The sequence below is a fragment of the Erpetoichthys calabaricus genome, chromosome 2, assembly GCF_900747795.2.
Source record: "Erpetoichthys calabaricus chromosome 2, fErpCal1.3, whole genome shotgun sequence".
Taxonomy (NCBI): Eukaryota; Metazoa; Chordata; class Cladistia; order Polypteriformes; family Polypteridae; genus Erpetoichthys; species Erpetoichthys calabaricus.
The window spans coordinates 294,528,100-294,555,764 of record NC_041395.2 but is presented as its reverse complement, the minus strand read 5'-3'; the positions used below and the strand labels follow the sequence as shown (position 1 = coordinate 294,555,764).

Below are 27,665 nucleotides of genomic sequence, written 5' to 3'. Positions count from 1 at the left end.
AGTTGAGTACTGCTGTGCATGATGATCTCTTCCTCACCAGCTGTTACTAGATGACCAGTTTATGCGTTTGCATGATGTGGTACCAGCAGTATTAAAATTTTTTGCAAAATAATGCAATTTTTTTTTCTTCAGACATCACTACTTACATACTTATAAACGACCGTATGTAATCCTGGAGTTTTTCGTAGAGAGCCCAGAATTGTCCTCTCAACTCCCTTTGCTGCATAACAGGATGAACCCGATATGTTCACTCATGATGCCGACAACACCTGCACTTCAGGACTGTGTTCTCTAGGATTAAAGGCATTAAAGTCATAGAAGACATCCATGAGACACAACAGTTACCTCAGAAAATGGAAATGATGTCAATCTTATCTTCCCTCCCTTAATGCTTCTTTGAAGACATTGGGACAATGCTTGAAAAATGCCCAAAAAAGCCTGAACAACATTTGAAAACGATAGAAATTTTGGATCACGTTAAACAAACACTAGAAATTTCAAAAGTGTGAATGTGCCCTAAAACTGGGAACCCTTTTTATATGTTTTTTTTCCTTCTATGGCTTCTTGGGGATAATCTTAGTTATACATCATATACATCAAGAGCAGCACTAGTCTGAGTGATTTTCTGACTCTTACCATTGCAGGGTGCTGCCATTCTAAAGGAGACTGATCTTCAAGAGTCTAACGGAGAATATCCTAATGTGTGTCTGTGGATTACCCTTCCCCTTAAATGAGAGCTTATTTATTTAAATATGAATCATATTTAGCTTACAGAAGAAAAACAGATCCAGCTATCTGTGTGCAATAACTTTGTTACAGAGAGGTCTCCTGTCCCTGAAATGACAAAGCTACTACATTATTGGCCACATTGTAAGGAGTTCACTTTTTGTTGTTGTTGTGCTGGTCTGCTGAGTGAAAGGCCTTTATAATATAAAGCTGGTTTGATTGATGGCTTCATTGCTAGAAGGCTGAGCCAACATACTGTATGCACATCATGGGCCTGGTGGTGCAAGAGCACATTACAGACTTATCTCATTGAGGAGTGTGCTCTGCAAAATGGACATGCGATCACACCCTTTAACACAGACAAAGCAGCAGGCCCTTTTGTTTCTTCGCTAGCAGGATGTGAGTCATCTTATTTTATTCATTATGGAGGTCTTTCGTTGGACTAGTGAGACCTCCAGGAAGCCTCTTAAGTAGTGACCTCCTGTCAAGCTAACAAACAATTCTTTGCACCTTTGCAAAGTAAGCATCATGTATGGTTGGTGTGAGGTATTTCCAAGAGTATTGCCCTCATGTTTCCAAAAAAACACACCTACAAAGTCTGGGACATTAAGGGGGAATTTGGATATTTATTTATGGTAATTAATTTGGAAGAGACTGAAGAACATGGTGGTGTTGCTGCTTCGCAAGTCCAGATTTCTGAGGACTAATTCTGGCCTAACCAGAGTTTGCATATGCTCTCCTTGTCTGGGTTGATTTTACTTGAAGGTCTCTGGTTTTCCTCAAATAGCTGAGTATAAATGAGAATGTGCTGCAGGGGACTGGTGCCCCCAGTGCTGCTTCCTGCAACCTTACACTGGATTAATCGAGTGGGGAAATAGTTGGATAGATGGAAGGGTCCGAAGAGTTGTTTTTTCATTCTTATATTATAGTGATTTTTGAGACCATAACTGATGGGTAGTTTGAAAAACTCCCATTAATTCACTGCAAAAAAAATTATTGACATCTGGAAATTCTTTGGAATATAATATATTACTGTTACTGGGGCTAGATGAGTCTTCATCCTGTTTTATGCTCTTATCCACAAGTTGTAATAACTATCATATATCAACTGAAAAAATATCAAAAAAAGACATTGAATGTTACTTGCTTTTCAACTGGCAAGAAAATTCCCATTTATATATAAGAAACACACAAACTGTGGCCCAATAAATAGGATGAAAGGTCAACAGGGTGACCATTTTTTATTGGCTACCTGAATCCCTGATTGATGTGCTTTTCTGTCATGACAATTGTCCCGATTTTCTCGATTTGTCCCTTGTAGCTCTAAGTGAAGGGCTAACTGCAATACATACTCATGTTCTCAGATGTTCTTTATTCGGAGCAATTCCTTGAGTGATTCTCACCTTGCCTTGACAAACGTGAACAAGTACATTCCTGAGAATTCGTGAGGCCTAAGAAAATACGTGAAACATTCTTAAAATTAACTGCATTTTGTAGCTGCAGATTATGCTGTTTCATTGCACTGCCTTATCTGCCACAAGCAACAGCGTGTAGGTTGGAGAACAATCAATTTTTTTTCTCTTTGCTTAAAAAGCAATTTCTCTTTTTTTGGGGGGCATATTGGCTCATTTTGAACTTGATAGTCCATTGCTGTGATGCACACAGCAGGTATCGGCAGACATAGACAACACATAAAACATGAACACTCCATACAGACAGGGACTGGGATTTGATTCTAACCCATCGTCATGGAACTGTGAGGCAGCAGCGCTGCCCTGGGAGCAGCATCCGAGAAAAGGGCTGATAGTCTGTTAGTTCTGAGAAGCTAAGTATGTCAAGCTGAAGAACAAGCAGAGCTTCTACTGTTTGGTGATCCTGCAAACTGCTGTGAGAGCTTCACCATGACACAAAGGTCAGGCCTTGAATTTCAGATCCTGTCAGCCACTCCATTCCTCTATTCTATGCATTGTCGCGGTTTCATTGTGAATTTAAAACTATGCTTATGTTTATTCACTCATTGCCTCCTGTATAGAGTACAGCAACTTCTTCTGTAATGGGGAGATAAGAGGCAGGGCCTGTTAAAGCCCATTGTGGCACTTCCTGTGTGATTTTGGGCTATACAAAAATAAACTGTATTGTATTGTATTAAAATTGTTCTGGGCAAAACTGAGTAATATCATCATAAAATGCTGTATAATAAATCATCAATTTAACAGACCCAGATTTAATGGATTTGGCACTGCCTTGGGTTTTTTCCTGTTTATACAGAGGTATTTCCCCTGGAGAGGAGAGGAATGAAGGTCAGTAGGAACAAGACAGAATACTTGTGTGTGAATGAGAGGGAGGTCAGTGGAATGGTGAGGATGCAGGGAGTAGAGTTGGTGAAGGTGGATGAGTTTAAATACTTGGGATCAACAGTACAGAGTAATGGGGATTGTGGAAGAGAGGTGAAAAAGACAGTGCAGGCAGGGTGGAATGGGTGGAGAAGAGTGCCAGGAGTGATTTGTGACAGACGGGTATCAGCAAGAGTGAAAGGGAAGGTGTACAGGACAGTAGAGAGACCAGCTATGTTATATGGGTTAGAGATGGTGGCACTGACCAGAAAGCAGGAGACAGAGCTGGAGGTAGCAGAGTTAAAGATGCTAAGATTTGCATTGGGTGTGACGAGGATGGACAGGATTAGAAATGGGGACATTAGAGGGTCAGCTCAGGCTGGACAGTTTGGAGACAAACTCAGAGAGGCAAGATTGCAGTGGTTTGGACATGTACAGAGGAGAGATGCTGGGTATATTGGGAAAAGGATGCTAAGGATAGAGCTGCCAGGGAAGAGGAAAAGAGGAAGGCCTAAGAGGAGGTTTATGGATGTGGTGAGAGAAGACATGCAGGTGATGGGTGTGACAGAGAAAGATTAAGAGGACAGAAAATTATGGAAGATGATCCACTGTGGCAACCCCTAACGTGAGCAGCCGAAAGAAGAAGAAGAAGATTTCCCCATAACAGTCTGTCAGCACAAATGCATTTTTGTCAGGCAAACCTAACACACGTCTGGTACAAAGACCATTCTAGTGCAGTTAAATTTGTTTTATGTTGTGTTACAAACTTAAGTGTACATGAGAACTCGGTATTGACAAAAAAATTAGAAAAAATGTACTTATTGCCACTTATTCCTCTACAGACAATCAATGTTTACCTAGTAACCATTTATCTTTGCATTGTTTCAAAAGGCTTTTCATATTTATTACATGAGATTTATTAAGTATGTGACATGGAACTCATAGGCCCTTAGAATTTGATGTGGTTTTAAACTTACAGTTCTTTTCCATGGATATATATATCTAAGGCTTAAAATTGAAAATTCAGGCCCAAAACACAAGTCTCCTTTACCATTTGCTAAAAACTGACATTTTTGCTCTTTTGGTATTTTCATGTAATTAATGCGGGCGGCACGGTGGCGCAGTGGGTAGCGCTGCTGCCTCGCAGTTGGGAGACCTGGGGACCCGGGTTCGCTTCCCGGGTCCTCCCTGCGTGGAGTTTGCATGTTCTCCCCGTGTCTGCGTGGGTTTCCTCCGGGCGCTCCGGTTTCCTCCCACAGTCCAAAGACATGCAAGTTAGGTGGATTGGCGATTCTAAATTGGCCCTAGTGTGTGCTTGGTGTGTGGGTGTGTTTGTGTGTGTCCTGCGGTGGGTTGGCACCCTGCCCAGGATTGGTTCCTGCCTTGTGCCCTGTGTTGGCTGGGATTGGCTCCAGCAGACCCCCGTGACCCTGTGTTCGGATTCAGCGGGTTGGAAAATGGATGTAATTAATGCTGTCTTTATGTTTCCTGCCTTGATTGTAATGTATACAGGGATTCCTTTCTTGTTATGATTTAGATTAGATAAACTTTATTAATCCCATGGGGAAATTCAGATACATACAGCAGCAGAAACATAAAAAAACAAGGAGACAGACCCGCAGGACAGATAATACAGCCAATCAATCAATGATCAATAAATAAATAGATAAAAATAAGCTTGACAAGTACATTGGGTGGAAGCATTGAATTGCCTGATAGTAGGGGGTAGAAAAGAAGGTGCCATTGAGCACACCTTGGGGGACCGAGCCTGTGGCTAAAAATGATCCAAGACAGCATGTCCTAGAGGAGATTGTTCATGACGGCATTCGATTTTTCCACCATCCTCTTTTTCCACAACAGCTACAGTGTGCCCAGGGTTCACCCTGTGATAGAGCAGGCTTTCCTGATAAGCATGTTCAGATATTGTGCTTCTTAGAAGTTTTGAGTGAGAATATATTGTTTAATACAAAATTTTGTTGCTTATTATGAAAGGTACCACAAGCAAACTGACTGAAAGGTTAGCTGAAAACAAATCATTTCAAAAATTGGTAAGAAAAGGGGTGCAGTGTTAGTCTTGCATCCCAAGGAAATTCAACAGTAGTCTACATTCTATGTGGCATTCAGACACATTGTGAGCGTATGTGCGGTGGCATCCCCCTACGGTCAGAGTAGTGGTAAGTCTGCATCCATGAGTTTGTATGCAACACTTTCATGCCTTTTCTGTGCTGGTTCCTTCCTTTGTCTGTTGCTGTCAGGGTTGGATCCTGGTTCCCTAATGCTTCTGAACTGGAAAAAAATTGAAGTGGAATGCACAACTGCATTGTTTATCAGCACTTCTACAAATAGTCGATAAATGGGCACATCATAAGTGCAAAGAAAACTGTGCCATGCAGGGGTACGTCTACTGTAATATATAGCAAATGAAGGCTGACAAATAAAAGACAATCCCACTGTGTGCATAGAAACAAGACAGTAAGTAAAAAAGTTCTTCTCAAGAAGAGAGGAACTACAGGCAGATTTAAAATCAGACATACCTAGATTGAATTGCTAAAGTGAATATTCTTTATAACCACATAGAATATTCAAGGATGCATCACTTACATGTAAATGTTTTTTTGAAGACTATACTGATTAAAATACAAAAGGTATTATGTGCTGCCCAGTCTAGCCTGATGAACAGAAGGTTTCAATAAAAAGTCCTGTGTGATTTTAAAGCTATCAGAGTGTGGGTAGCTAGCCAAATATTTGTACAATTGCTTAGTTTTATCAAACAGAGCAATTTATTCTTTGAAGTCGTTGGGCAACAAGACCAAAGAAAACAAGTGAAGTGCAAAAATGAATTCAAAATGTTTGTATAAAGGACCGCACAAGCATTAACTGTCTATAGTTTAAAAAAAAAAAAAGTCATCTTACAAACACATCTATTTAACAAACCTCAACCGCAATGTTTCAAATATTTTAGTCTTAAAAATGGGCTCTTCAGCAAAGCTCTCCAATTATTAGAACAGTCATAATCAGAACCCAGTGACAAAGCTCAAAATGCCTTTTACTTTTTAGACATACTGTAGTGTTTGTAACTAATTGTAATTTCAGTTCTAATTTGGTTTGTTGTCCCTTGAGTTTACAGAAGTTTTAGTATTGTTTGATCCATGATGTCTTTTCAGTTAATTACATTTTTTAATTGTAGTTTTCTACTTAGCAGGGTGTTAATACTCAGTCCCTTCAGGGCCACAGTGGCTGCAGCTTTTTGTTCCAATCAATGTCTTCATTTAATGGTAGTCTTTGTGAATTGAACCCCTCATTTAATCAGAGCACTTCCTTTAGTTTATTGCTGTTTATTCAAAATAAATAATGCAACTTTTACTATCCTTTGAAATTCAGAAAAACATCCTACTGCCGCACTTTTTGGTGCCTAAAACTCTCTGCTTTTTACACCCTTTTGTTTCATTTTGATTAGCTTCATTGTCAAGAAGTTTTTTTTTTATTACCCAAAAGGCAATTCAAATATATGCAAATGTAACGGCTAATAAGTTATAAACTGGTGCCTGTCTGTGTTAAATACACTATTAAATGGCTACTCGAAACAACCTAGCTGGACAAAACAGAAGAGGAATTCATTCTGTTGTCTATTTCAGAAAAGTAAAAGATAGGCCTGTAAGATCCCTCTGATACAACAGGCTCTAAAACAACATGTTACATAAATCAAATGATTTGGTTTCTAATCAAAAAAGGATGTTTGAGAAAAGTCTGCAGCCCCCCTAGCCCTCCAGGATGAGCACTGAGCCCCCAATAAACAAAGAACAACCCCATCATTTTGCATGAGCAGGTAATCAGGAACATACATTGCACACAAGAAAAATGCTCAATTCATAATGCTGTTAAGCAAAAATAAAATCAGTTTTAAATAAATACATATTTTATTATAAGAAATAGTTTACATTATTAAATACATTCAATTTGGACAAACTTTCAGATAGACTCTTAAAATGAGAGATTCATTTTTGAATATTAGTAAAATAACCATTCTAAGTAGGGCAAAAAGTTTCTGTCAAAACATTAATTTTGCTCTCAACTTGGGTGTTTGTAGTGTAATAAAACTGCAAGGTCCCATCGAAAATACAAAGTTCTGTATTTCACTAGCAAAAAAAAAAAAAAAAAAATTTAATTTCTTGAAAAAAGTACGCATCTAATGTTAAGTGTTACAGAAGCCAAAATTCAAATGTTGTGGCTTTCTTTTTGAAACAGCACCTTGGCACACTGGTAAACTGAAGTGACCAGTTTCACAGGGTTGTGAATGAGCAACTGTATTAAATATGAAGGCTGTAGATCATCGGCAGTGTTTGTTTATTTCTTTAATCTACTCTCTGCTTCAAGCGTCCATTCACTGAAAATATTCTCCATCGCCTTTCTTTCTTTCCAATTCCCCACATTTACAGTTGGAATGATTCTTTTTGGCCCCAGCCACTGAACAAAGCGCTTCATTTCCAGGTAACTACTGTGTTCACTGTAGGGAATGCCTGCAGAATTAAGGAATAATCAGTTATTTGAGCATTTCAGTCTGCGCCGACAAAATAAACAACACAATCACAGGCATGCATGTTGACATGCAGTGCTTCTTATCATATGCTCTTTTATTAACAATGCATTGCAAGCTTATAAAATAAAACCCTATCACATCCCTTTATAGGAATACACTTACTTTACTTGTGGAACACCCACCCCATTTTTATTTTTTTTTTAACTTTGTTTAAGCTGTGACAAAGCAGGACAGATACAACCTCTTACTTACAAAAATATTACTTCTTGTCAGTAGTGTAGTTGACTTAGAAACACCAAGCCAATAAAAACAAAACAAATGTCCTCATTATGGAAGTCTAGTTAATAAGCATTGCTTGTAATACAAAGAAAAAATAAAAGACTGCTTACCATAAATAGTTATATTTCCTTTGACATCTGGCCTGATGTCTGCCACTGAATTACTTACACCAGAATATGTCCAACCAGTAGGTTTAAATGCCAAGATTTTGTCATATTTGCCCAAGAACTTATTTAAATGCGTATACAGATCCTGTAAGGGACAGAAAAGAAATAAGCCTGGAACCGCTCATTAATTCAGTGCAGCAGCTAAAATCAGGTTTAAGAATTACTAAGAATTGTTATATTTAAATAAGACCTTTCCCCAAGAGCAGTAGTAATTTATTTGCTAATGAGTCCTGAATATCTCTTCTTGATACATGTCTTTAATAGGGTAATAAATGATTTGCAATGGCACATCACTCACAGACTGGCGGAGTTATTTTCAGCCATCGGCAAAAACCCAATAAATGGAAGAACCTACGCCATCTAAAAATAAAATTAATGGATATTCCCAGAAAACATTGGTAGCCCCCTGCAAACAGACACTGACTTTGAGCAAAGATGAATGGTGCACTGTGTATTATCAAAGACAGACTGCTGTCACTGTCCTGCTCCACTGACAGATTGAGGAGATCGTTCCTCCCCCAAACTATGCGACTCTTTAATTCCATCCGGGGGGATAAACGTTAACATTTAACATTATACATAGTTATTGTCTGTTTTTCACCTGCATTATTATCGATCTTTAATTTAATATTATTTATTGTATCAGTATGCTGCTGCTGAAGAATGTGAATTTCCCATTGGGATTAATAAAGTATATCTATCTATCTATCAGATCTCCGGCTACTCTGCTCACTGCCTAAATGTGGTGTTATATGTTGAAACATTGCTGCTGTTACTACATGTAACAATTTGTTTGATTACATTTTACAAGAAGTATTAATTTATGAGAATTAAATGCATGGCTGGCTATTATGTGATATCAGTCAGTCTGTCAGTCATCGTCCAACCCTTTATATTCTAACTATAGGGTCACGAGGGTCTGCTGGAGCCAACACAGGGCACAAGGCAGGAACAAATCCCAGGCTGGGCACCAGCCCACTGCAGAACACACACACACCCACACCAAGTACACACTAGGGACAATTTAGGATCACCAATGCAACTAACCTGCATGTCTTTGGACTGTGGGAGGAAACCCACGCAGACACGGGGAGAATATGCAAACTCCATGCAGGGAGGACCCGGGAAGCAAACCCAGGTCTCTTTACTGTGAGGCAGCAGCGCTACCACTGCACCATCTACTGTTAAATTCTGCTCTGTACTTGTAATCTCTTTATTTTACTGTTATACTGTATTGAGGATTACTTGTGTTCTGTTCTGTGTATTGTATTGTATTGTATTGACACCCACTGCACACCCAACCTGGAAAGGGGTCTTTCTTTGAACTGCCTTTCCCAAGGTTTCTTCCATTTTTTCCCTACAAGAGTTTTTTTCGGGTGTTTTTTCTTTTCTTAGAGAGTCAAGGCTGGGGGGCTGTCAAGAGGCAGGGCCTGTTAAAGGCCATTGTGGCACTTCTTGTGTGATTTTGGGCTCTACAAAAATAAATTGTATTGTATGGTATTGCATGACAGTGCAGGTCACTAGTGTCTAGGCAGGGCTGTTTCCTGTTTTAAGTCGGTATGGACAGAATTCCACATTAATTTTCTAATCAAAAAGAACTGCTGATAGGTTAGTCTAACTGGCCGCTGTGTACTGTAGAGAGAAAAGGTGGCTCTTGCCACAGTATACCAGTAGATGGAGAACTTACTAAACAAAATGTCAGAGGACATTTAATCATGGGGCACAAGGCAACCATCAGTCCAACAAAAAAGCAAGTGTGCACACTTGGGTTTTAAAGTAACCTAAACCAATAAAAACATTTGACCTACATTTTTACAAAATCATTATCCATCTGTTCAATAGCAAACCTCCTCCGTCATGTTCAGAGTCATTAGTTTTATATCAAAGTAATTGCCAAGCTATAACCTACAATTGTGTGCTCCATAAATAGCTGCATTTTTAAAAGTACTTAGCAGATTCACTCGCATACTTGCAGAAATCAGCAGAAAATATTCAAAATGTAAACTGATAAATACTCTCTTGTGGGCCTTGGAAAATCTTAGCAAGTGCTGTAGTTGAACTGGAAACACTTACTGCTACTAGGATAATAAGGATCATTGCTAAATCATGCACTGAAAGGTCTTCTGTTGCTTGTCATATTTCTTACATTATTTGTGGTTGTTCATTTTGTTAGTACAAGCAGCATCTTCACTCTAATTTTTCAGTTCCTTATATTCTATGGTAAACTAAAATATGATATGTACAAGTTTAAAAGTTAGCACTGCTGGAAAAAATGAAGCTTGAAATGCCAACAGGCGATATTTCACCACTGTTATTTTGGCAGAGAACATGTGTTGTTTTAAGAAAAAAACTTAAAGCAGGTCCTACTCTGAAATTGATTCTCATCATTGGCAACAAATGCAGCTGTGTGGAATTCCAATCCATCGTGATCTTTTCTTGAATTCTGTCTAACTCAAGACAACGCATGGTGTTGTACTTGTCCCGAGACATGCAAACTTTACATCCTAGAACATCTGCCACCGCTGTAACAAAAGCAAAGAGCATATTTAGCCAAATAATTCAGAGTTAACATACAACCAGAAGAGACCCTTAAAGTATACAAATTTAAAATGCTAAAGTTCTTCAAACCTTCTGAACTGATTTGATAGGTAAGGTCAACCAGACTTTCAAGAGCCCATTTAAAAAAGTGGCATAGGGTGCAGCAAATATAATCAATAATTTGTGTGTCACCGTGATTTGCTTTAATTGGTCACACATTTACATATTTATTCATGTCTTTTATGTTCCACATATGGATGCAGCTTACATTTATACACACATAGATCTATTTTAGTGTGTAACAAGAATATGGGAGACAATGAGACCTGCAGAACCAGTCTCTTTTGAAATGTAAACATCCTGAGAGAAACTGAAAAAGAAAATTACAGCTGCAGGCCTATATATGACAACAATGAGATGGGAACATACGATTGATTCAACTTCAATAACTGTTTGCAGTATTTGACTTAAATTGAATATATGGGCAAAGGAAGGACATGTGGCTATTTGCTGTATCTTCATGAGAACTTTGGAATGTTGTGTTGTTGAAATTTATTAGTCATCAGGGAATTGATGAAAAATCAAAGAAGATCAACGACGAGACACTTACCCTGCTCTTGCTTTAACAAAGATTCTTGTTTGATGATGTTGATGTGCAGCTTTCACAGCCATTTGTTGAAAAAAGTTAAACCAGATTTAAAAGCCAATTGCTTCTTTTCCCTAATCTTCAAGTGTTTTGTTCTTTGCGGTCTGCTTTAAGGGGTGTGTGTGTTTGGCCATTTGGGCTAGCACTGGAAACCCATGACTACATACAAGAGTTTTATGGGTCCTGCTAACACTCTGATGTTATACATGGCATTTTGTAACTTGTTTACAAACTAACATAAGTATTCTGAATCCTTATGCTTTATCAAAATCATGGTCATGGAGTGGCTGGTGCCTATTCACTCAGCATTGGACACAAGGTACAGACCACTTCTAGATGGAGCAGGCGAAATGACATTTAGCAACAAGCTTTCATGTAAAAGGATGCATAGTATACCTTCCATGTATTACCGCAAGGCTGCATGCTCTGCTCTGAACAACAAAAAGTATTTTCACTAAGAAACTGAAATCTCCTAAGAGTGACACAGAGAAAGCAATTAAAACTACAATAAAGAACTGGACTGGTTTGTCGACTGTAAAGTGATGGGCAGACATTTTGAAGGAGGCACTGTTGAAATGACTGTCAGAAGGGATCACATTATTTCATAAGATAATAGAAGCTTAAACCAGGAAAGTGGTTCCATAGTGAATGCTAAAACACATACTTTATTCCAGGAGTTGAAAATTGAGGAATCTGTTTAACAAACCCTGGATAGATGGGTGGGAAGTCAGACTAATACCATTAGGAAGATACAGTCAAAGTGGTGTGCAAATCTGGGAAAAACCTGGGAAGCCAGGTCTTGCACCTCCTGTGGCATTAAACCAAATATCACTAACAACATTAAAAAACCAAGATCACTAGCAAATCACAGTAATCAAGGTAAGGTACTGGTAGGACTAGAATGGGGCCGTAAATTTACCTTATATAGTAGCCACTCTCCTTTAGCTTTTAATGGTTGTTTCTGCAACCCTTACCTCCAAAATGTTACTTTTTAAACAAATTACTTTTGGGACAGGAAAATTACAGTAAGGTCTCAGTTTGATTATTAATGTTTACTGATCATGTGACATGATACATGATTTTTCAAACATGCAAGTAAGAATTTCACTGGAATCCATACCGATGACAAAGCTAGCCTTGAATTAACAGCAAATGTAATGAACATGAATGAAATGTAATTTTCATCTCTTAGGGACAGTACAAAAACAAACTTAAGATTTTCTAGATATAAGCAAATCAGAACGTGTGTATAAACCCTGCAGCTGGAACTGGTAAGAGAATATATATATACATTCTGTAAATACTGTATATTACAATATTATGGACAAATACAATTAAAGCTGTGTAAACCAAGAGTGCGGTGTCCGAGTCCTGGATATTCATAGTGGTAGCAGATTTACATTGCAATCATTTTTAGATGCTGACGTGGATTCTTTTCTAGCTTAATAAATTTGTTTACTAGTTTATAACATTTTCCAGGTGATTTATTATGCATTACTAGCTTGCCCCGCAGAAAGTTTTGTCAGCATTTAATACAATTTTCTGACAAAACTCTGGAACACTCTGTCTGAGTTATAATTCAGGGAGGTTTTATTGTAAATGATTTGTCTAGCATAATATGTGATATTGTTGCTCCAAAACATGTATCTATGTGTTTGATTATTGTGCATTACCTGTTAACTTTAAAGAGAGAGTGTTAAGCATGTAAGCAAAGACAGACATATATTTGAATATAATATAGACAATGTTCATTTTGCTATTTTGTAAACTTTATATTCATTCTGAATGCTTAAATATATGAAGTCTGTTCAAGTAAAATGCAGATTAAATAAAGTCCCACAGAATCAAATTTAAGCATAATGGGAATTAATAAGAAAAGTCAAAATGTTATCTGATCACTTATAAATAAACTATCATATAAGCATAGTTATAAAAGTTTCAAGGCCAATCATAATTTAACACTGCACAACAGACAATGTTTGGCACTTTTTAAAATGGTGAATATTTCAGAATACAAATCACAAACATAAAATTGGATGATTAACAAACATTTGTTTTTGTTCTCTTACCCAAGAATATCTTCTCTTTCCCAACTGAGTATGTTCCACAAACCACAAGGGTTTTTGGGTTGAGGGTTAATGTTTCAAAAGCAACTGTAGCAGCAAAATTAATGGCCTCCTGTTGAGTTGGAAAAGTGTACTCAGGACTGCAGTACCTTTAATATCATAAAACACACACACATACAGGCCTTTAAAGTCAATAGCTTTTGAAATATACATCTCTTTCATCAGTGCACTGGATCCTACACATTTCTCAGAATCTGTAACTGCTTTACTTACGTCGTATCCAGGTACAGAGTTTGTACTTTGGTGTTCATTAACACAGGGTCTTTTTCCATTGAAGGGTCTGCCCTGAAATCACCAGTGTGTAACACAGTTGTTCCGTTTGGCAAATGGAAAAACAACATTGCTGCTCCGGGGCAACTAAGAAATAAGACAATTACTGTTAAGGTGGGCTGGATGCTACTAAAGAGGGGTTAATCCAACATCAGACTCATAGTTACATTGTCAAAGGTAATGTTTCTTCTTGTAATTAATGTGAAAAACAGTATGCAAAAATGGAATCTACTTTTTACCATATGACATATGCCAAGTCTACTTGAATTTATTGTATGTGAACAAAACTGTAATTAGAAACATCAAATATTTTAAAACACCACCACAAAAATATTCTAAATTGCAAATATATATTAGAAAATTAGTCTACTCTTTAATAGCATGATAGTAAATGTGTGCAGTTCAGTAAATATGTTATCAGCATTTGAGGAGACTGAAACAACCAAAGCATCAATACTCACTGATTGGCATCAAGCAGTACAACCTTGACTCCATCCACACTGCATTCTACATTCATAGGCAGGATGTTCACATACTGCTCATGTACTCGAAGCTTGCTTTTCACCAAATTGCCTGTAATCTGAACACAGGGCATTGCTCAGCTCTAATGAAAATGAGGGCATTAAGTTCAAGTCATGCATAATTCCTATACATTTCTTTAATGAAAAATCTTCCAACAAATGCCACAAGGTTAATTCTTCTTCTATAATCACCACACATCAATTTGACGGAAGGACTTTTAATAAATGAGTCTAGCATCTCATTGAAAAGTATCTTGAAAAACCTATTTGTACTTATTTAAAAGGATTATGGATGTCACAAGAGCTAATATTGTTATAATACCATATTTTCTTAAAACCAAAGACTTTAAAATATGCTGTCAGCTCATCTATGTCTTCTTGAATGCGATTACAGTACACGTGTTCCTCCAAGCCGCTTACTTTATGGCAATACAGTATATTGTTTTTATTCCTTATCAGCCTAAATTGGACTAAGTAGACATAAGCTACCCAGAATATTTGGTTTGTTGAAAATGACTCTCAAAAAATTCAGTTTTCACTATGGGCTCATAATGCAATGGATAGGGAAGAAACTCAATTTTCTGCCCTGTCCTGTTCAGTAATGTATTAAGCTGAAGTTTTCACTCAAGGCTTGCATTCAGAGAGCTGGAAGACTTACACCGATCAGTCACAACATTAAAACCACTGACAGGTGAAGTGAATAACATTGATTACCTCGCTACAGTGGTCCCCATCAAGGAGTGGGATTTATTCGGCAGAAAGTGAGCAGCCAGTTCTTGAAGGTGATGTGTTGGAAACAGGAAAAATGGGTAAGGATAAGGATCTGAGTGACTTTAAAAAGGGCCAAATTGTGGTGGCTAGGCAACAGTGTCAGAGCATCTCCAAAACAGCAGGTCTTGTGGGGTGTTCCTGGTATGCAGAGGTTAGTACCTACCAAAAGGGGTCCAAAGAAGCACAACCGGTGACAGGGCCATGGGCGCCTAAGGGTCATGATGCACATAGGGAGCAATGGCTAGCCTATCTGTCCAATCAGACAGAAGAGCTACTGTAGTACAAATTGCTGAAAACTTTATGCTTGTCATGAAAGAAAGGTGTCAGAACACAAAGTGCAGTGTGGCTTGCTACATAAACGCAGAACAGTCAGAGTGCTCATGCAGCCCCCTGTTCACCATGTGGCAGTCAGAACTGGACCATGGAGCAATGAAAGGAGGTGGCCTGGTCTGATGAATCACATTTTCTTTTAAAATCATGTGGACGGCCAGGTGTATGTGTGTTGATTACCTGGGGAAGAGTTAGCAGCAGGATGCACTATAGGAAGATGACAAGCCAGCATGTGCAGTGTGATTCTCTGGGCAATGTTCTGTTGGGAAACCCTGGGTCCTGACATTCATGTTGATGTTATTTTGACATGTACCACATACCTAAAGATTGTTGCAGATCATGTACACCTCTTCGTGGTAACCGTATTCCCATTCCCTGGAATGGTTTGATGAATGAGTTTAAGACACTGACTTGACCGATCAAGCATCTGTGGGATGTGCTGGAAAAACAAGTCTGATCCATGGAAGCCCCACCTCGCAATTTACAGGACTTAAATGATCTGCTGCTAAAGTGTTGATGCCAGATACCACAGGACACCTTCAAAGGCCTTGTGGAGTCCATGCCTCTACGGATCAGAGCTGTTTTGATGGCAAAAGGATTTTAAAGTTGTGGCTGAGCTGTGTAAATTATGTAATTTTCGTTGTACTGTTATGGCTGAAGTTTTTAAAAAACACACAGGTAACACAAAATACAAAACAAAAGACAGAAGAAACAAAATGTGTTCGTCCCTCCCAAACATTTAGAAACAATTTTTCTGTAGAAGTAGAACTATAACTGTCAATCTTACTTTGTTACAATAAATAGGACACTGGAAACTCTTCTTGAGACCATCATAGTGGTCTGAATGAAAATGAGTTAGGAAGTATCCAGTACACCCTTCAATAACCCCATACCGAAATGCATCTACAACAAACGTAGTTCCTGCAAAACAGACAGAATCAAATGTTAAACTCACAGTAATGTTAAACTAACAGTAAATTAACTTGGCACCACTGATCATCTCTGGCTAATATAATGTAACCTTGGGGAAGCTTGTGGAAATAGAGAGAATGTTAATTTCATAAAATATACTGCTCCCTTGATTCTAAGATACACATTTCCACTTCTTTAAGTATCTTTGAAATTAAAATTCAATAGCATCTTAGAATTAAAACCAAAAATATCTGCTTTTCATGCTAACACAGCTAGCAGGAGGCTACAACTGACATAATAATGCTGAAGTTTAAACCAGGCAAGCTAATCCTTTTATCACAAAATTAAGAACATACTGCACAGACCTGGTTTGATGAAGTCTGTCATATACTAAACCAAAAAGTATGTCTTGCAATCGGGGTGTTTTTATTTTTAGATGAAGGAAATATGAAACTATTTTGCTATTTGGACTTTACATTCAGAGTAAATTTCATAAGTGCACAAATGTATTCCTTTTCAAATCAAAAAAATGTAGATTTTTAAAAACCAAAACTTAGCCAAGCTTAGTCTCACATTAAAAGGTGACATGGAAACATAAGAAATGCAGATTCAAACTCAGAAAAGCAACTGCAGTGGCTAATCAACAGTATGGCAGTAGCAGCTCTCCATAAGCATCTCTAGCCCCTGCCAAAGTAAAGCCTACGCCAGTTTCATCTAATGATTCACTCCCAGGTGAACTTGATGCCTTGCCACCCACAATGATCATGATAACAAACAGCCCGCCATTTGATTGTCTGAAGCACCACATTTTTCTTATGTACGGAAACAAATGTAGGACATTTAAGATAGTTAATGTTAAGATGGAATTTCAAATCATGTTTTAAAAACTCATAGCAACCAATTAGTTGGTGCCTTCAGTGACATCTTTAATGTTTCACTGATAGAATCTGTTGTTCCTGTCTGCTTCAAAGTGGTAGCAATTATCCCTGTACCCAAGAAAACAAGGGTGAACTGTTGAATGAAAACAAACTAGACGCGCTAATCCCAATCATGGTGAAGTGCTTTGAGAGACTAGTGCTGGGAGACATTAAACAGTATAATCCAGATAGTCTTTACCACCTCCCATCCCCACGTCATCATAATGGGTCCACAGAAAAAAACTATATGCCTTGTACACCATAACAGCCTGGCACATCTGGATAATAAAAAGTGTTATGCCAGAGCCCTGTTTAAGACTACAGCTCAGCATTTAACACTGCTGTACCACCAAAGCTAACCAGAGGACTCTTCAGTTTAGGACTTTGCACCCACCTCTGCATCTACATTTTGGACTTTATACCTTGATTAATGTATATGAATATGAAAATATTAAAATTGATTCCAAACTTTTGAAAGTTAGTGTATATATACACACGTGCTAGTCTGTAGGTTCTACAGTATATACTTTTTTGTGTGTCCATCTTTATTGATGTAATAATATCACCATTGTTGGTATGCTATGATTAACACTGTCCTGAGTAGACATGCAAGTATGAGTTTCTACGCCAATAAACTGGTACATTTAAATAACAAAACAATTTTGACATGAATGACAGATACTGATTCTATGTAATTAACATAACACTTTTGTTTTTTCTAGGGGAGGTTGAACAAATGCAGCAAAAAATACAAACATTTAAAATATCACATCTGACTCCCATAAAACAAATAAATATGCTCTAACAAGAATTAGCAACCCAGTGTTCTCCATATATATCCTGGCAGTGAAGTCAAAAGTGCTCCATTTTCTGTGTACATCAGCAAATTAAAATGGACAGAAGGATATGGGCATGTCTGTACATACGTATGTAGTATCATTAAAAGAAAAAAAAAATTAAACGTGTACTGAAATACCTCGATATAAAATGTACATTTTGTACTTTTGGCCTTCATCTAAACTTCATAATTGCAAAACTTATTTCCTTTATTTTCTGTGCTACATTAAAAGTAAAATGTAAACTATTTTAAACAGAATTGTTACATTCGGTACACTTCAATATAGGTTACTGAAATACTACAAAGTAGTACAAAAATTTAAAAGATGCATGCAGTAACTATGTACTATATATATTTATACATGCACACACACGTGATGTGTTATCAGGAATGTAAACTTTAGTTATCTTTAAGTGGCTGCTGTCTTTTCTCACATGGGGTAATATGCCATAAAGCCAGATATTCTAAGAATCACAATACCTTGTAATACAGTAAAAACAAAAATAACCCAAACTTTTCCTAATAGGAAATCCAAAACCAGTATGAGAAAACCAAGGTAAATATTCAAATTAAGAATTCTTATATTCCCACAGTTCTATACAGCATTACAACATTTTTAACTGGATTCAAATCAAATTTAAAATTTGGGAGATTTAGGTTGTAAGTTACCACAAGAAAGCTAAAATCTCACCAGGAATTTTTTTGTAGAAAGGACACCGCTTGCCAAGAGCAGCAACTTCACTGCCTGCCGTTTCTTGGACTCCTCTCTTAAACCTCTTCCTTTTGTCGAGCTGGCCTTCATTTTTTTGGACAGACTGTGAACCAGTACTCCTATATTCTTTGGTTGTTAACAGTTTTTCCTCTTGAGTGGAAGATTTTCTTTTCCTTGGTTTTAGCTTGCTTCCCAAACAACTACTCTTACTTATTAAAACAGGATTTTCCTCTGGCATTTTTGTTGCTTTTTCCTTTAGAGGTTTTAACCCAAAGAAAACTCCAATGTCTGTCTGCTTAAGGCCTCTGGCAGAAAGAGAAGGCTTCTTGGAAATGTTTGATGAAGACTTAGCAGAAACTGCATTTTCTGCCATGGATTTTTCAAGTAATAGAGTTTGTTTTACTACTGAAGCAGAGCTGCTACTGTTCCTTTCACTTGGTTGTCCTAAATGGTCCCTTAATTGTTCTAAGATTAGACTCTGGGGAGATGGGATTTGACCCACGGCTTGTTTTTTAACACATGACAAATTTCCTGCAATCCTGGTTTTCAGTTCAGAACAAACAGGACTGCTTGTTAGGAATGCACTTGCTGGTAAAATAAACGTGGGTGGCCAGGCCTCTTCTTTAATGTGTTCATTATATTGGGATGCAGGATTTGTCTGGCCTGACTGAGTGAAGCCACCAGCACAATCAGCGTTAATTGCCTTACTGCTATCAATGCCTTCCAGTGGAGATTGAGTAATATAGTCCAAAAAGAGGTCATCACTTAAGTCTTCATTCCATAAATCTGGTGCACTGCTATCACTTTGCGAGTTGCTTATCTGACAGTGTTGGTCACTGGCTGAATTTATATCTTGAATGTCAAGAAAATTCTTCTTAATAGTAGCAGTATTGCTTTTGACAAAGGGCAGCCCTTTTGAGCTTTGCTCTGATAATTGTTCTTCAGCATCACTGCAGAGTGGTGAGTATGAGATGTCATCTTCTGTCTGCAATGAACTATTACCTGGTTTAATAAGTAAATTGTGACAATCAGGCCCTGATGATTCATTTGGTTGACTGTGATTTTGGCTTAGCTGTGACACACCACTTCCCTGAGAGCCAATTAAATCACAATTGTCGACCAGTTTGGTTGTTCTTTTCTTAAACGCTCTAGGAGATGAATTTTTCTTTGCCTTTTTCTTGATGTCTAATTTAGAAGGCGATCTTAAGAGTAACAATGCATTTGATTTAATGCTTGTGGTGATGTCATTACGTTTTAGAATGGCTTCTTTCTTCAAAGGGCTGTCATTAATACTCTGGCTACTGCAGCTAGAAGTGGAGGCCAAGCTTTCTTGCAGACTTTCAAAGACAAAGCTGGTTTTGTCACCTGCAGCTCTGCTATGAGCCAGCTGGAAATGTGTGTATCTTCTAAAATGATCTGGCACAGTGGAAGTGCACTTTAAACCATCTGGACATTCTGCATTAACAAAAAAGAGAACATTTCAAATTGCATTGATTGTAATTATGAATAATATTGTGCTGGGGGCAACAGCCCACAAAACCAAACCACAAGTACTGTATATTCGTTATTTTAAAAAGTTTTCCTCTGGCTTTAAGACATGCACTAAACAAGCCATGGGTCAAAAGTGTGTACAGCCATCCCAGCAAACACTACAACAAGCATTTGACACTTTGCTTATTTCCCACACTTAATGTTATCTACAGGTTAACAGTGTATTTCTGCTATATTCCCTTATTTACCATTACTGTTTACATATCTGTTACCTGTGGATTATGGATTTTTTTTTACTAAAAATGATAGACAGATATATAGATATGAATAGCACTAAATATTAGATAGATATATCTTTATTTGGCCCCTCGGGGGAAATTTGATGCGTATACTCTTTTGGGACTTGAGTGTATTATTCAGATAGAAAGCTTCTGTGGTCATCCTGACAACACATGCATATGCCAGTCATTAAGCAACATACACAAAGGCATTCTAATGTGCTAATGTAGAACCAAAGCAGAGAATATCATTTACATCATGTATAGATTTCCATACCTGGAAAATGCAGTGTGTGCACCATGGCATTAATAATCCAGAGACCTTTCAATATTTCAACATTACGATTGAACAATTAATTGCTGCTTGTATTAAAGTCTAAACTGTCATCAGTTTCTACAAAGCAAAAAAATGTTTAGGCAAGTATTTCAGTGATTATTAATCTACCTGAACAGAGAAAACATTACTTGGGGAGATCATTTAAATTCTACAAAGAAAATCTGCAACCTTTGTTATGCATTCTCTCTATGCATTATACAGAGTATACGAAAGAAGTAAAATCAGTGGCAGTTGTTTAAGGATATGTTTAATATATACATAGAACTAATTAGATAGATAGATAGATAGATAGATAGATATTTACTTTCAACAAAAATAAATTAATAACTGCTTAGGGTGAAAAGTTAAATGATGACTCTTCCAAAACACAACAGATACAGGTGGTGCTTCAAGTAGCAGCTGTGGTATCTTCAGGTGGAGTTACATAATTTTTCTGTGTTCAAGTTGTCTTCTATGCAGAGTGTCTGATTTCCATACATAGTTCAAAGATAAGCCACAACTTCATTTAGGAACTATACTTGATGTCAGCTCCCTCCATTGTTGGCTTCCCAAGCTACCTGACTTAAAGGCAGTTTAAGGAAAATATAAATAGTAACACCACATTTGGAAACAAAATGTAATAAAACAAGTGGCTCTAGACATTATGGCATAGCCAAAATCATTTATTAAAATATCAAACATTTGTGTGAATGAGCAATATTGTGCTTACTGATCTATCATTTAACCTCTGGTGCTCAGAGCCTATCCCTGCAGCTCAGTTTACAAGGAAGCAGTCCTGAATGAGGCCCCCTTCCAGCACAACAAATTTATTTAATGTAAAATGTACTCATTGGAAGAAATTATTTTAAATTTTTTATGTGTTTAATTTAACACCTGTACACCTCTTGGTCATTCAATCATCTTACCATCCAATCATGTGGCAGCACCGTAATGCATAAAATCATGTGGGTACAGTTCAGGAGCTTCAGTTAATGTTCACATCAAACACCAGAACAGGTAAGAAGTCTGATTTCAACCACGTATTTCTCTAAATGCTGATCTCCTGACATTTTCACATACAATAGTCTCTAGAATTTACTCAGAATGGTATAAAAAAACAAACAACATCCAGCGAGCAGCAGTTCTGTGAACAGAAATGCCTTGTTGATGTCAGAGGAGAATGGCCAGACTGGTTTGAGCTGACAGAAAGGCTTCAATAACTCAGAAATCTCTGTGCAACTGTGGTGAGCAGAAAAGCATTTCACAGTACATAACACACCAAACCTTGAGGCGGATGGGCTACAACAGCAGATGACCACGTCAGGTTGCACTCCTGTCGGTCAAGAATAGAAAGCTGAATTTGCAGTAGGCACAGGCTCACCAAAGCTGGACAGCTGAAGACTGGAAAAACGTAGCCTGGACTGATGAATCATGATTTCTGCTGAGGCACACACATGGTAGGTTCTGAATTTGGTGCCAACAGTTTGAATTCACACACTGACCCTGCCTTATGTTAACAGTCCAAGCTGGTGGTGGTGTAATGTTGTGGGCAATGTTTTCTTCACAAGCATTAGGGATGTTAATACCAATCAATCATTGCTTGAATGCCATGGCCTATTTGAGTACTGTTGCTGACCACATGCGTCCCTTCATGACCACAATTTACCCATCTTCTAATGACATGATAATGCACCAAATCACACAGCAAAAGTCATCTCAAACTGGTTTCATGAATATGGCAATACGTTCAGTGTTCTTCAGTGGCCTACCCAGTCACCAGATATGAATCCAATAGAACACAGTTGAGATGTGGTAGGACAGGAGATTCACACCATGAAAGTGCAGCTGATAAATTTGCAGAAACTGTGTGATGCAATCAACATGAATTAGAATCTTAAAGAAATGTTGCCAACTTCTTGTGGAATCCATACCATCACAAATTGAATCTGTTTTGAAAGCAACAGGCTGCTCTACCCAGTGTCAGTATAGTGTTCCTAATAATTTGCTCAAACCTGCTTTATCCACTTCCGGGCTGGAGAGGACCAGAGTCAATCCTGGCAAAATCTGGTGCCAGGCAGGATGGAGAGGGTGCCAGTCCATTGCAAGGCCAACTGAAACACACCCACACAGGTTTAATTTAAAATCGTCAATTAACCTAATAGGCATCTCGTTGGACTTTAGAATGAAAACACCTTAAGAGAAGTGCAAGCGTCTATTTTATAATCATTAGGCCAGGATTTAAGTCCAGGCGTTTACAGCTGTGAGATGGGAGTGCTAATTGCTGTGCCAATCCATAAAAATGTGAATTGAAATTCAAAGTGATTCAAACTTAAAAACTGGGTTTGCCTCTAACAGCTTATCATGGTAGATAAAGGAACGTTAGAAACTCCGCATAACATTCTCAAACCTTCCTGACCTAATTTGAAGCAGCAGAGTGCTGGAGGCTACTGTACTTGCACTGGGCACTGGCACCAAACAGTTCTGGGCATATCTTTACCTAGAGGGAAATCCAGACAGGCACGTGGAATACATTTAAACTCCACATGGGCAATGATCAGGTGCACCACTCCAACCCAGGATGCTAGACTTGTGAGGACCTAGTAACAACCACCCCTATGAATGTGTTCTATACATATATAATCATTTCTGTAAATACTACCTCACTTACGACTATGCATTTCATTGAGTAAAGCTGTGTGGATTTACATTCCCAATCACACAAACTGTCAAAATAGGAATGAACTTGTTCCTTAAAAGAACTGTAGACATGGATTTTCTAATTTCATATTAAAATTAAAAAATCATTTTTAACCTGCTGTAGAGTTATAAAGCTTACTGATGTGAAAAGAAACAAACAAAATGTAAGGGATTTCCTTCAAATGTGGCCACACCATACAGTTATTTATTGACTGAAAATGGCATTGATTTCTCAAAGCAATGATTAATTTTGTTTACCTTTAATTGTAATTGAATTTTCTTTTCAAATCTACACTGTATATTCATCCTAATAAGTCTGTTTTCAGACTTACTAGACAGCTAATATCAATGAAAAATGTTGTTCACCTTTTCAGTAACTCCTTTACTACAAAATATTCATGTGGATAGTTGGGAAGAATATGTAATTGAAAACTGTAACTCTCCGCTTTTCTGAATGACAGTAAGGAAACCCATTTAACTGATATGTAGGCTTTTGTTTCATGTTCAATCTAAATGATGATATAAGAAAGCAGAGCATTATTAAAATTATTTTAAATAACGTACATACTGTATATTTGATGAAAAACCTTTTGGCAAATATTCACATATTTTACTGTGAAGAACATTAAAGCATACTACTCCTCAACCGTATACATTTATCAGTAAGATTTTTAATACTCACCAATGTGTCTTATGGGTTGAAGTGATAAGCTTAACAGATCTAGAATCCCTGGCTTGAACCCCAGCCCACACACTGTCAATGTGGAGTTTGCTTGTTCCACTAAAGTTTGTGTGGCGTTGTCTCTAGTCACTATGGCTTTACTTGCACATCCAAAGACTAGTGTTAGGTTAAGCAGCTCATTGTGAGTGTAGCTATGGGTGACACTTGTAACAGACTAGTGCCTGACGTTCAGCTCATTGATTTGTGGCTGATGCTATCAGGAAATGCTCTAGTCCCCTGAAAATCAGTATTTGATTAAGCACGTTTTTGAATGTTATGCTTTTACGTAAAGTTTTTTCAGCCTCAGCCTCAAATAATGATGACAGTATGTCAAAAGATAGAGACAGACAGAGAGGTTGAGAGCATGCACTGATTACAGCACGTTGCTGCACCCACCACACAGCAAACCATCTGGATTGAAACCCAAGTGCAGCTGTGCAACGGGTGACACCTCAGCTCTACACTGAACAGTGTGAGGTTGTTTTTTTTTTTTTTGTTTTTTTTACAGTGGCTGGCGTGCCAATCCTGCCACCAACCCCCAAGTTTTCCCTGTAAGTTGGAGGGCTGGATGCAGATTAACGTCATACCCAGTACAGAGCCATTAAAGGTTAAGGGCCTTGCTCAGGGGCTCAACGGAGTAGAGTCACTTCCGGCGCTTTTGGGATTCGAACCAGCAACCTTCCAATTGCTGGCACAGATTCCTAACCTCAGAGCCTCCACTCCCCGCCTCTTATCAAAAGATAAAATACATATTATATATGACTGGAACTTTATTCCCACCATCATAAACAGCTTTTGAAGCAAGAGACAACTTCAAAATTTAACACAGTACAACAGTATAAATAAAATTAAACTTTATTTCATATTGTGGTTTTACAACCACCATAAAGAATTTTGATAAGACACAGAAGTTATAATACCTAAAAAAAGGGTTAAAATAAAAATAGACAAGAAATATGATATATAACGAGGCCACATATATGTATACATTTTCTAAGCCTTTCTATTTCAATCCAACGTCACAGGGATACAGAAATTACTTTAAGCAGCATTACAGGGCAAGGCAGAAAGTCATCATACCTGAAGTAAAAAGTCCTTAGAAGGAGTCTTCCTCAATCATCATGCCTTTAATAGTTTAAGCAAGAAAATACTGTGATGGCCATTTCCAGAGTGATCACCATTTCAAGAAACTTCAAATACACAGTACAATTTTTTTATATATATATATTTGTACAAATTATGATTAAATGGCAAAATACTTATTATGTAATGAAATGAAACAGAAGGGGGGATTGCACTAGCAATCATGCAGCTTAAAGTCCGGCACAATAGCCACTAGAATACACCGTCTGCAAAAAAATATTCTATAAGGAAAGAACTGAAGGAAAACAATGTTTTTAACATGGTATTATATTTTTATTTAAAAAAATATTTAATTGTGCATTTTATTTTACAGATGATGCCGGTTAGTATGTATGAACACATTATAAGCGGCACATATTACACAATTAGAAGAACTTAGCAAGGAGTGTGGCCAAGTGTCTTAGCAGAATGAATTGATATGACAGGTTTGCTAGTCCAAATTCCATTCCTACTTAAGTGTATGTGTTGAGATGATTGTCTTAAGTTGTACCCCAACTTTATCACACTTACATGACTGACACGTTTATCCTACACAATTCATAAACCATGTCCTTATATGTAATGCATCTGTTTCCATATCCCTATAAATTAAAGGACTCGTTCAGAGTCACAAGGTCATATTCTCACTTTTTAAAATATGGAGGAGGAGGTTGGGAGCATGCACTGCTACAGCACATTGCCGCACCCACCACATGGCAAACCACCTCAGGATCCCAAATTAGGACCCGAGTGCACCAATATGCAACGGGTGACACCTCAGCACCACACCAGCTCGAATGGAGTAGAACAGTGTGAGGTTTTTAAAATATGGCAAGATTTAATTAATACGATCTTGGAAGAAACATTTATATTGGGGGGGGGGGGGGGGGGAGAGATATTCTCCCTTCTTTGTCTTTTTTTTTCTTTTTATCCATGCTGTTGTCTCGCCACTCTTTTTCTTGGATGGGGGTTGAAGTCTGTTTTGTTGCTTTATTTTAACTTTGAAGTTTTTTTCTTTTCATTTTGGGTTTACTAGTTTGACTATGAAGTCATTTGTTGTATATGTTCGACTTGAATGTATGCAATTTAATTTTCCTGAAGTAAAAATTTTAAAAATAAAGTGCCGAGGACCCAACTGGTAATGCTGTATTTTACAACCTAATATCTAATCAACCAGGACACACAAATAAAGAATCTTAAACTGAGCTGTAAAAAACATACCACCACTAAATGCATTGTATAAGCATTGAATGAAATGAAATATGTAGTTAATGTTAGTGCAATTATGTAAAATCAACTGTATTTATATTCATAAGAGCCTCTTACCGTTAACGTTTTCATGAACAGGATTTTCCAAACATTCTGCTACATGCCACTCGGGTGTCTGAACAGAAAGAACCGAAAATGGCACCTGACAGCTGGGACAAAAACCTTCATAAACTGTTTTGGAAGATCTGAATGTCTGCTCCTCTTGAACATTTGCTGAATGCCCACCTGGTTCACTGGGTGAGGTCCATCGATCTGCGAACTGGGGGTCGACTTGGCCTTCATTATCGCACGAAGTAGAAATACTAATTTGGGAACTCGCACCTTTAGATAATTTCTGTGCTACGCGAACATTATCATATTTTTTAGAACTTATATCTGGATTTTTCTCTTTCCTGTTCGGGACTAATGTACATTTTTCAATGACTTTGCCGTTTCCACTTTTTAGTTTTCGCTTTGATTTATAATTCCAAATTTCATCTTCTGCACTGTCCATTACATCTTCTGGATAGTTCATTATACTTTCGAGTCGGTAGGCTCACAGGTAGGTTTACAACTGTTACAGCACAGGAGCCATCTAAATGTTTTAAATTATTTTACAAGTAGTAAATAAGACCAACAATGAAGCGACACGCTTCCTAGGACTGTGTGAAAGCGCATATACATGTGTATACAGAATAGACAGTATATTGTGAAAGCATCACGTAATAACGATCATATAAATAGGAACATATTTATAGAACATAACAATGGCCGCTATTATTTGTCGTTTAAAACGTAATTTCTGCATCGTGCCACAAATGTTCTGAAAAATAAACTAATATTACAAAATAACTGCCGTGAACATTTAAAACTACATGACAAATTGGAAGATATTGAATACAGAATGACGTTTCATTTCATTTAACACTTACAATATATTTCCGTTTAAATAGCCACGATCAAATTAAAATGAGAACTCTGCTATTGCCATCGGAATATTAATTTTTCGGGCTCAGCCTTCCTTTTTGTCCGCTCCACACTTACCGCCACCGACTGAACAGTTATTTAGTCAGCACGTTCGCGCTGGCACTTTCGTCAGCCGAAAGACCGCTCAACACAGTCACTCCTAAAAAGTCTCTAGCATTGCTTAATTAATAACATCACCAAAA

General features: G+C 37.7%; 1 protein-coding gene across 2 annotated transcripts; it reads right to left on the bottom strand.

The window, feature by feature from the left end:
- Positions 1-6,957: 6,957 nt before the first annotated feature.
- On the bottom strand, positions 6,958-27,564 carry dclre1a (DNA cross-link repair 1A (PSO2 homolog, S. cerevisiae)). 2 transcript variants are annotated; one of them, XM_028791441.2, is made up of 9 exons: positions 26,575-27,562; positions 18,603-20,078; positions 16,032-16,165; positions 14,084-14,202; positions 13,566-13,709; positions 13,296-13,441; positions 10,410-10,564; positions 7,986-8,127; positions 6,958-7,576 (listed from the first exon to the last, which is right to left on the bottom strand). In XM_028791441.2, exons 1-9 carry the CDS (start codon positions 27,029-27,031, stop codon positions 7,404-7,406), a joined length of 2,946 nt encoding a protein of 981 aa, XP_028647274.2. In that variant the 5' UTR covers positions 27,032-27,562; the 3' UTR covers positions 6,958-7,403. The 2 variants fall into 2 exon arrangements, 1 of the variants encoding a protein (XP_028647274.2); XR_003714555.2 differs by lacking the exon at positions 10,410-10,564 and having other exon boundaries at positions 7,433-7,576; positions 26,575-27,564.
- Positions 27,565-27,665: the final 101 nt, after the last annotated feature.